The sequence below is a fragment of the Archocentrus centrarchus genome, chromosome 16 (genome assembly GCF_007364275.1).
Source record: "Archocentrus centrarchus isolate MPI-CPG fArcCen1 chromosome 16, fArcCen1, whole genome shotgun sequence".
NCBI lineage: Eukaryota > Metazoa > Chordata > Actinopteri > Cichliformes > Cichlidae > Archocentrus > Archocentrus centrarchus.
In genome coordinates this window covers 33,855,887-33,867,261 of record NC_044361.1, presented here as the reverse complement: position 1 = coordinate 33,867,261, position 11,375 = coordinate 33,855,887, and the positions used below count along the sequence as shown (strand labels likewise).

General features: G+C 42.6%; 1 protein-coding gene across 3 annotated transcripts in view; it reads right to left on the bottom strand.

The window, feature by feature from the left end:
* Nucleotides 1-1,360: 1,360 nt before the first annotated feature.
* Nucleotides 1,361-11,375, bottom strand: part of nek11 (NIMA-related kinase 11) — a 76,513-nt gene continuing 66,498 nt past the window's right edge. For all 3 annotated transcript variants that reach the window (XM_030750134.1, XM_030750136.1, XM_030750137.1), the window contains 2 exons: nucleotides 9,176-9,236; nucleotides 1,361-1,476 (listed from right to left, as the gene is read on the bottom strand). In XM_030750134.1, coding sequence (XP_030605994.1) covers nucleotides 1,406-1,476; nucleotides 9,176-9,236 — 132 coding nt within the window. In that variant the 3' untranslated portion in view covers nucleotides 1,361-1,405. The remainder of the gene's footprint in view (nucleotides 1,477-9,175; nucleotides 9,237-11,375) is intronic.

The window sequence follows — 11,375 nt, the reverse complement described above, 5'->3', positions numbered from 1 at the left end:
GACATTATTAACAGATCTGTGGGATTTCTTCCACGCCGCAATCTGCACAAACAAAACTGAATCTGCCTGATATCACGCTCTGATCCACATGGCGATGCTCTGCAGCTTCGCGGAGGATGTTTCGTCTGCGATAATTGGATTATCCTAAATTAAACTTTCACAGACGCTTGTAGAGAGATGGAGCTTAAATCTGAGCCGATACCTCAAAATACAGTTTAAAAAAAAAAAGGAAAGAAACAAGAAAGAGAGAGGAAAAGTGTGCAGAAAGTCAGAGCAAAAGTTAACTTGTGTACTGCAGGGGGCTGAAGAGATGGAGAGTAACTATGCACACTTACTGAAAGGCTGCAGGTTGATTCAGCTGAACAAACCTCTGATGAGTCGATTCTAATACTAATGCGGTAATAAAACCATCAATATATATTATTTTATTGAAGCCATTCCCTGCGATAGAAGAACTGTAGGTTAACAGCTCAGCTGCCCGAGGGAGCCGATTCAGATTGTTTCTGCTTTTCGTGTCCTTTTTATGAGCTTTTAATGAGGAAGTAATGAAATGTAGAACCAATTATCTCATTGCCCCCTCTTGATAACACTGGAAAGACAAAGAGACAATTAACAAAACAGCGATGGAGATTAGAGTCAAGAACATCAAATTAACTTTACATTGGTAAAGGTAATATACTGTAATTTATTTTGTTTGATTAAGTCAAGTTATTACTGTTGCACTTTCATCCAGGTTAATAAAAGCAGAATCCTTCTCAGTTCTTCTGAGTCTATCTTTATGATTTAATTCATCTGCAGCAGCAACTGTTTGAAGGAAACACGCAGGCTGCTGCTGACCGAGTCTTTGAAATATTCACTGATATCAAATATCATCTGTTTGAAACGTACGATACCTCCAGCAGTTAAAGACAGTTTTAGGGTTCTCTGGGTTCCAGCTCAGGAAAGATCCTGGCTGAGTCTCAAACACGTTTCATATTCAAGTCATTTATTTGATTGGACCAAAGAAACAAATCTTTACACAGATGACACCACGCTGTCTTTCCGGTTTTCCTTTTTCTTTTTAACCTAAACTCACACACACTCAGGACGTGAACCTTGAACTCTGGTGCCAGAGTCTTAACTTTGAACATCTGCCATCAACCCAACATCTGACCTGGGGATCCAGCGCTTCATATAGATACCAGGCTTTATTATTTTCATGGAGACAAAAAATAATCATAAAATCAGCTGAATTTGACAAAGAGAGAACAGGAAAAAAGACTTGCTGCCTTGCCCAAAGGAAGATGGTAATAAGCTGTGCTCCATTATTGTCACTGAGTCCAATACAAGAAGTTCTTGATGGACCAGACTAAGAGAAAGGGGGGGGGTGCTGAGCTGAGACGCTCTCAGCTGCTGGATTTCGGTCTCACGCAGGCTGCTGTTGATCTTTGGGGGCCTCGGAGGGGCTCTGAGGAAGCTCTGGCTCTGCAGGGTCTCCTGATTTAAAGACAACAGAAAAGAGAAAAGACACACCAGATCATCTGAACCCTTGACCGAAACTGCAAATCATCACAAAGCTTTTTCAAATTTTATTTTTTGAAACATTTCAATCCTGGCGGGAGAACAACCCAACTTTTGAATCTGCTATATCCCCCAGTACACTTCACTGCTGGTTCTGAGGGGTGTCCAGACTTCAGTCTGTGGTGGCCGTGGCCATAATGTGGCCAATCCTTCGCTCTGGCTCAGCGTCTACAGCATCAGAGCTGTGAAAGTTTCTAGAAATGCTGTGGAAAAAGTTGAAGCTAGCTGCTGGCAATCTCAAATGAGAGTTTTTGTAACTGCATGTTTTATATTTTTGCCTTTTCACTATTTTCAAGAAAGAGTTTGAAAGCAGCTTCCCTGCTGGTTTCATATACTCCAGGAGCACACAGCCAGCCCAACCAGTCAGCTCAGTGTTTGTGTGGTTTGAGGCTGCAGGTCACACTGTTAGCTGGCTCGTCCATCAAATGTCCAATTCTAGGAAGCAGCGTGCTCCGTCATGTGGAAAAAACACCTTCTGAGGACACGTGCCAATAGACACCATATGACTGTCACATGAAAGAAAAGCACCTGACTAAGACCCTTCATGCTAAAGGTTTTTCCTTTAATTTGACACATTTCTGTGTGTGTGTGTGTGTGTGTGTGTGTGTGTGGGGGGGGGGGGGGGGGGGGGGGGGGGTTAAATGAATCTGACCCTGCTGACTGATTTTAATCCAGACTAAAGCACATGTGAGTCATTTCTTCATTATCTCAAACTTCTGCTATTAAAAGGAACAAAATTAACTTTTTAAGCAGCTCCTGTTGGACACATTGATTGACACTGGATTACTCACAGCAAACACACAGTCGGTCATACTGACTGTGTGTTTGCTGTGAGTTCTGGCCCTCTTCCTTCCTCTGTGTCTGTCTGCAGGAGCAGCTCTGACTCCATTAATAAAAGCACAGCAGAGTCTGTGGAGGTGATCTAATGGGATTATAATGGCAGGATATCTGCTGCTGCCAGAATCTAAACACACATCATTTCTATATGTCTGCCTCACACACACACACAAACGCGCACGCACACACACGCACGTGCGCACACACACACACACACAGAGGAATTTTTTGTCTGTTTGCTTATTTTTACTGAAATGTCTCAAATGACCGGGCTGAAAACTTTCATGAAGGGAAAGGTAAGACGTCTCAGTCACAGGTACACATTTCAAGTCACTTTGAAGACTAATGAGCTCAGCATCTTAACAAGGCTCCTGATTGCCAGGAAGTCTGAGCTGTAACGAGCTGTGAATGCTAACAGGCTGACGCCCTCACAGAGATCATTAAACCTAAAGCTCCCAGGCATCCGAACTAGTGGACACTTTGACTTCTTTCACCTCTTACATCAGCTGACATTTGAACTCTTTTATTATTATTATTATTCAGATGCTTCCAGGTTTCTATTATCGCCTTCATGCTTTCATTTTAGTCTGACTAATCTCATGTTCATGAATTAGAAATGATCTGCTTTCAGGGATTGCATTTAATGAACAGCTTCAGCATCACATGCAGCTAGATACTTGACACCTCCGCTCCTTTTAGCAATGTTAAAGTATTTAAGCATTTCCCCACAGTATCTACATGAGATACTTTTCAGGATTCATTTTCAGTTGCCTTTTCACTTCTGAACTTCTTTCAGTATTTTAAGCATCTGTTCTCAATGCTGTGGTTCTGTCCCGCCTCTTCCTTTGCTTTTCGACTGAATCTGATCTGCTGAATAAAATATTAAGACTGCTGTTGCTTTTATTTTCTGGCCAACACAGCACAAATAAACTCTGAGCTGCTGTTTAACAGCTAATGACTGGACAGTAAATCAGTATAATGGCCTCTGTGCTGCTCCAGGTCTTTTGTCCGTTCACTAGATGCTAAATATCAGGGGACTTAATGTCTGTTTATCACTGCTGATGCTGCATCCTGTTACTTTGCTTCCCTAAAGGGAATAATTAGTCTGCTTAGGCAGGGAGCTGACAGTCAGGACCAGAAAACACGCAGAACTCTTTGTACAATTAGTGTGGAAGCAACAGTTTTAATGAAAACACAAAGAGAACAGCAAACAGTGATAAAGGAGTTACTGTTACCCGAATCAGGTTGTTTGCCTGTGTTTGTTTCTACTCTCTGACTCCTACTTCACAGATAAATGTATTATATTAATTAAAATATATTAATAGAAAAATAAAATTGCTCAGTGAATTAAAAAGTCTGTTTAGCTTACGTGGTCTGACTCTTTGTGGCTGACTTGCTGTGGCTCCTAAATAAAATAATATCACTCACAGTTGATGCTGGAACGTCCACACAGGAAGAACTTTTGCAGTCTGAGTTGTTGCAGTCGGAGTCTCCTCTTGCAGTAACACACTGTTTCTTTGTAAAGGGAGACTGCATGGCTACAGTGGGTGCTCAGGTTCATACACCTGTGGCAATGGGGCAGAAAACACCTGAAGTACTTTTGCCCATATAGTGTATAAGCAATCCAAGCTAACTGGAGTTAAAGGTATCTGAAATGTGTTGGAGTTTAAAGCTGTGTTCATATCAACACTAAGAGAAGTTTGGCCTCGTGTTATTTTACAAATACAGCTGCTCTGCAGTGTTGTTAGGAATTACAATACCGGCCCAGAACAGCCAACGGGAGTTGGAGGAGTTCAACCAAAAGCTGGAATTTAGTAGCAGCAACGTGTTTTCAAAACTTACCAGGAACTCCTCAGTTTTTGCTCATTCTCCTCCAAGATTTATCCTTTTTCTTCATGACTTTATATAAAAGCAAATTTGAATCAATGAATCAGTTTATGGAAAGATCTCAGCTGATGGGAAGACAGCAACAAGTGACCTTTTAGCCCAAGTTGACATATTTTTAAATAGCATGGATACGTCTTCACCTGTTTTTCTGTTGCCTGGCATGAGTTTCACACCATGCAATGGTTTTCCTTCACGCCTGGTGTGAACAACAAATAACAATGCTGTGGGTAATGCTAGCATAGTGGAGCAGTCCAAGCACCACCCTAATATTTCACAAACGTTCAGAAAGTCAGCACTGTATTAAGGTGACCATTGTCAGGGTAGAAGTAGTACCCACTCTGGGGTAGGCACTTCTGGACGGTGCTTCTGGATGGTGTTTTACACCAACCGGTTAAACTAGAAACAAGCTGTCAACCCCCGCCTCTCAAAACTGGTTGTGATAGATGACTGCCCCTCCCTGAGCCTGGTTCATGTCAGAGGTTTCTTCCTGTTAAAAGGGAGTTTTCCTTCCCACTGTCACCAAATGCTGATTGTTGGGTTTTGTATCTCTGAGGCGACTGATTTAGTAAAACTGGATTGAACTGAAATTAGGAGAAACTAGATGACATCATCTTCATAAAACCTTTCAAACATCAAATTCAAAAAATAAGCCACAAGTACCAGTTCTAGTTGTAGCTCTGATGAGGCTACACAGAACCAGGGCTGTCATATGTAAGCAATGCCCCTACATCATGGTTGAAACTGCTGCACAAAAGCAGGAGCTTTCAGTCTGTCTGAACTGAGCTGACATGTACATACACTAAGAAACATGTAGGCTGCATGCATGTTTCATGTGTGCCTTCAAAAAAGTATATAAACACACACTCGTTCAGAGTCATCAATTACCATATCCCACCTGCTGTATAGAACAGAAGCAGAATAATTTGAATACATTTAAATATCAGTATATTGCATTCAGTTGTCAAAACATTTCTAATTTGTCAGTTTAATTTGCATCCAAATGGTGAAATTATACAAAAACACTGCTTTCTATTTGCTGCACCATGTCAGAATAATTGTTTTTTTCATTTTATTCACTTTGCAAACACTGAAAGAGTGGCTTCAAACTCACCTGAACAAAACAAAATCTTTTTTCTAATTTCACATTTGTTAATATGTTCAGTACAAGTCCATCTGCTGCCGCTTGATACCAAGATTTGCTTTCTCCTCCTGAAATGACATTCAAATGAACTCACTTTTATTCATATAGTGTCAAATCACAACAAATAGTGAAGAAAGAAACCCAACAGTCAGACGACTCCCTATGAGCAGCACTTGGTGACAGTGAGAAGGAAAAACTCCTTTTTAACAGGAAGAAACCTCCAGCAGAACCAGGCTCAGGGAGGGGCAGTCATCTGCTGTGATTGGTTGGGGGTGAGAGGAGGGAGATAGGACAAAGATATCCTGACACCCTGAAAGTGGCCGTGATGCAGCTTCAACTCCAAGAAGCTGCTGATGCTGCTTTCTCATGAGAGTTTGATGAACCCAGAATCTGTGTTTCTTCCTTCTCGTGTTTAGAAACATCAGGACGAGTTCGTCATCGCTTGATGGTGACCTCATTTTTTTCACAGTGCGTTTTATGGGGACGATTTTTTTGCAAAAACGCACCTCGTCCGGTATGTATGTAGGTTACACGACAAGTTCACATCTGAAAGTGTTGGAATTTCATGTTGTTTGTTTCTCGTGTCTGGTGTGTAACGGCCTTCAGAGTTTCAAATGAATTGAAACTATGTCTGTATTTTTGATTAATTACTCAGCTGGAGTGGAAGATTGCAGCTAATCCTCCTCCTCGACCTGTGCTTCGAGCATTCTGACAGTTAGTGTGACTCGGGGGTGTCGATTCATTTAAACTAACATATTCATCCTGCTGTAACCAGGTTTCTGTAAGGCAGAAAAAATCAATATGTTGATCAATTATTAAATCATGTACTAACAGGGACTTGGAAGAGAGAGACTTAATGTTTAATAATCCACATTTAACTCTTTTATTCTTTGGTGCAGTTGAGGATATATTATATTAATTTTTCTTTTTGAATTTTTATGCTTAAATAGATTTTTGCTGGTTTTTGGTGGTCTGTGGGGATGAGATTTTGGGGGAATGACAGGAGGTGAAAAGCTGCAGAGACTCTGGTTCTTGGTCTCAACCCTGTGTAGTCAAGGTTTGGGGGGGGGGGTTAATAGATGTGGCCAGATTTCTGGAAATGAGAGCTGCTCCATCCAAAGTGGGATGGATGTCATCTCTACCAAAAGACCAGGTTTTCCCCAGAAAGTTTCCCACATTGTTGTAGTTCTGTTGGCTTCATCAAGTGATGCCCTCCAGCTCACACTGGGATGAGCACCTCCAAGTCTGACACCAGCCAGAAAAGAGTGAAGTGTCCACTCTGGGTGAGGGAGGAGATGCTGCACTGAGTGAAGGAGTTCAGGTTTCTCTGGGGCAGCTTGTTCAAGAGTGGTTGGAGAGTGAAACAGGAAATTCACAGATGGATTGGCACAGTGTCCGTAGTGATGCAGATACTGTACCAGTCTGTTGTGGCAAAGAGAGTTATGTGTGAAGGTAAAGTTTTTGATTCACAGGTTGATCTACAGTGCAAACCTCACCTGCAGCCACATGCTGTGGTTAGTGTCTGAAAGAATGAGACTCATCTCCTCTCTAAGTGAGACAGGATGAGGAGATCAGGAGGAGGCTCAGAGTCGAGCTGCTGCTCCTCCACATAAAAAGGAGCCAGTTCAAGTGATCCAGGGATCTGACTGGGATGCCTCCTGGATACCTTTGAGTTGTTTCAAGTAAGAGAAGACCCGGGACGATGCAAACAGCATGCTCAGCCCATTTGAGAAGGCCTCCATTTCAAATTAGAGGAAGGTCAGGGCATCTTAGATTGCCATGACCACAACCCAGACCTGGATAAGAGAGAAAAAATGACATCACGCTGTGGAATGAGAACGTCGTCCTTGGTCTGAAGACTTTTGAAGATTAACTGTTTTAATTTGTGAGCCCTGGTTTTGGTTTTTGTCCTTTATCCAAGTATATCTAATTAGGTTCTCAGTTTCTGGTTCTTCCTCACTCTGTGTTCTTACATTTCTTCATGTTTATGTTCATTCATGTACCTCCCAGTGTTCCTGCCTCTGTGTTCAGCTGTTTCCTGCTTTACTTTGTCAGTCTTTGTCTCTTGTACTGTGTTTAGTTTAGTTATCTGCTTTGGTTTGTGTGTTTGTTTGAATCTTCAGCCACAGTAAAAGCTTGTTTTCCATTTACCTCTGAGTGCCTGCCTCTGGGTCCTCACTCTCTACACATGCCACACGGTCAGCTTGCTAACTGTGACTGAGCCACTGATGAAACTGTAACTTTGTCAATGTGCAGAAAGTTTTTTTTAAGTTTTAGATTTGACAGGTGATTTTATAGATGAAGTGTTAAACTCCTGGTGATGACTGAAATTTATATTTCAGAATTTGTTGGATTTTCATTTTGACAGATGGTTTAAAATAATTGTCCAATTAAATGCCTCCGTGCCGGCTGCCAGGTGGTAAAACACGCTTCGAAGAAGGACTCTGACAATTCTTCCAAACATTAATCTTGGTTCTTACCTGATTTTTTCTGCCTTATCTCGGATGAATAAGAAACAATATATAACGCATGTAAAACCACTTCTAAATCCCATCTGACATGGTTCTACATGATGTGCTTCCTGAGGATGGTGAAGGCTCAGACTGGGTGTTTAGATTCAGGCATCAGAAGTGTTGATGGTTCTTTCAAATGTGAAAGCTAAACTTAATGAGTTAATGAGATCTTATCAGCGCATTTCATAGCAGATTCAGTCCTGCTCGTCATGTCCATGTGTAGATTTAAAAAGTAATCTGACAGTAAAACGATCATTTCCCCAGATGTCTCACCGATGAGGTTTTGGTAAAGCCGTCTCAGATCGCGGTGAAGATTTTACTCTGAACAGAGGTGTGGAGAAGCTGCAGGTTTGGTCCCTGTTTTGTGACAGAGTTTCGTCTGGCAGGAGAATAGATGGAGCGAGGTTTCATCTGCAGGTGAACTGTGGAGGCTTAGATTTTATTTTTTTTTTCTGAGGTCAGTGGAGCGAGACGAACAGGTTTCACAGCAGAGGCGAGACAGTGACTGAACCAGGCCAACAGGAACGAGGGGGGAGGAGGGCTGTAAAGCTGGGGACGCAGGGAGGGAGGAGGAGGAGGAGGAATTGTGATGAAAAAGAGGAGGGGGGTAGGGTGTGTGTAAGTATACAGCTACCTTTGTGAGGACTGATTTGATTTTTAGACCTTTTTTTCTGGTCTTTACAAAGGTGCGAGTACAGATGTGCATAATATAAAGCGTCTGTGCAGCAAACGCACAAACTGAACGCGCACCAGAAAAGAAGCTGAATGCACTCATTTTTACACCTCTAGGCAGTTATTTTGAACCCCCTAGTTAAATTAATTGGGAGACAGCATCAACTGTAATTTCAGCGGTTGCTGGGCCAAAAACTGTTGCATATAATCACTAACAGGTGTTGAGTGAAGTCATAGATTCCTTGAGTTATTCTTAGGATGCTGGTCTTCAAAACACAACAAAATCAGCTTTTCCTCTGCATTCAGGAGACTTCCATGAGCAGGAACTGCTGCTAAAACTTCACACAGTAACAAAAACAAAGACCTCATGACTGCTAATTATTAATCTCTATGCTGCAGCTGTTGCCGATCGCCTTTTTAAATGAGCTAAATGTCTAATTTCACTTTACTGCACAGCATTGGCACTGTGCTGCTGTCTAAACAGCTGGCACAGCCTGCGTAATGTGTTGGCTGGAACGTTGTGATCCAGCTCAACATCCAGCAGTGTTTTCGTGCGCAGACTCACCGCTCAGCTCCTCTCCCAGGACGTCCTGCATGTGCTTCATCATGGCCTCGAGCTCGCTGACCTGAGGAAGATGCAAACAGCCACAAACGATGAAAGGAAATCTTTTAGTCTGATGAAAATGATGAAGTGGCTCCAGGAACATTCTTTGCAACACAAAAGAAATGAAATCATAATTATTTTAGTGCAGATGTAGACAAGAAAAACCATAAAAAGCATCCGTCTTTTTCTGCTTATCTAAATCAGGGTGATGGGGGGTCTGGAGCCTATCCCAGCTCTCATAGGGTGAGAGGTGGGGTACAGTCTGGACAGGCTACCAGTCTGTCACAGGAGTAACACAGAGAGACACACAACCATTCACACTCACGTTCAGAGGAAGCTGGAGGTCCACGTGGACACAGAGAAAACATACAAACTCCACACCGAATGGGCCCAGGACCCTCTTAATGGTGCTAACCACAACATGTGGTCCTCATGTGGAATTTGTGTTGGAGTCATTTGGTTGTGTTAGCAATGAGTGGGCTCCATTTCTAATCCCACATTAGCTGGAGTTGCTCGCTGTCACTGCTGAGAGCTGACGAGAGGCACTCGGAGCACAATCATCGCTTGGATTTTTGTGGAAAATCTGATCCCATCCCTCACGTGCAAATCAGGCCACAGGCTTTGCAATCAAGAGAGTTTGGGAAGAGCTCCTTTTTTGAAGTTACTACTTCAGTGCTGACACATTGAAAAAGAAAGTTTAAAATATGTTAAGAAAAAGTTTCATAATGCACATTTGAAGCAGCTCCTCTGTACTCAGCCTGCTGTGTCTCCCATTAAGTCTGTTGTGCTGCTACGCTATCTCTGCACTCTCTGCCGGCGTTGTGGGAACAAAAACTAAACAAACCAAAAACTCTGTTGTGTATTGAGTGGAGACAAGTTCTGGAGCAAAGAGCACTCTCTGCAGCTTTCCAAAAACCTGATTTAAACTGAATAACTTTGGTCACAATAGACACATAAATGGGAACCAGCAGGCTGAAGTGTGTTATTCTTTAAAGAAAATCTGAGAGCAGCATGAAAACATCCAAACACAAAGACTGAGGCGCCAGCAGCACCGCAGCTGCTCTTCACTGTGCTCAGCTGCCCAATCAGGGGACAAAGATTGTTCTGCTACAAAATGCAATAATGACTTGTGTGTCGTTATACAGCCAATGCATCATGTGAATGATTCCGTTTTATTTCAGTCATTATTCCTCTAAATAAACATAGCGGAGAAGCAGAGAGACGACGTCTGCGGGAGGTTAATCCACTTTCATTTGATTCACGGGCCAATAAAAACTGACTCAAACATTTAAACTGCAGGCAGACTCTCATTAAGATTGCTGCCTCAGAGTTCATCGTGCAGAGAGAGCTGGAGTTTAAAACAGCCTTCAACCAGTGTTACAGCGCTGCCCCTGTAAAGGACAATTATGATTTTTTTTCAACCATTTCCTATTAACATAACTATTATGGCTCTATCGCCTCACTTCCACAGCACTGCTTAATTTTACCTGCTCATATCAGGCACTTTTATCTACTTTGTGTTCGAGTGCAGATAATATCACCCCCGCACAGGCAGGGCCACATGGACATCAGTAAGGACCAAATGCAGGACTTGAGAGACTGGAATAACAAACCAGAGGCAGGCTGTGTTTTTACAGTGATGTGGGATCAACAGCAAAAACAGAAGAAGAGCAACAGTCAGAAAGAAAAGGAGCACGAGGGAGGAGAGCAAAGAGAAACTCAAAACCATGCCAGGCAGGACTGTGGCAGGAATCAGAGACAGAAAGGTCGATATGAGAGGGACCGTGCTCTTTATTCTGAGTGAGGCTGCAGAAAGACGCTTTGTTTCAGGGAAGGTGGAAGGCAGCAAGACAAAAGATGTGCTCTGTTGCATATGTGACAAACTACGAGCCTGTGGCATCCACAATGGAACATAAGATTCACTGCAGCGGAGGTAAGAATTTAGATTCTGACATATGAGGAAAATCAGTCACACAGCATACATTGGGACAAAAAGTGTGATTGCATGAAGAAAAAAGTTTTCACTGGACTGGATGTTAAATGACAGCACAATCAGACACAGCCTGAGTCCGGCGTGTTTGGACGGGCTGCTGCGAGGAAGCTGCTTCTCTCTGAAAAGAACACCGAAGCACGGCTCAGGTTTGCAAAGCTGCATCCGAAC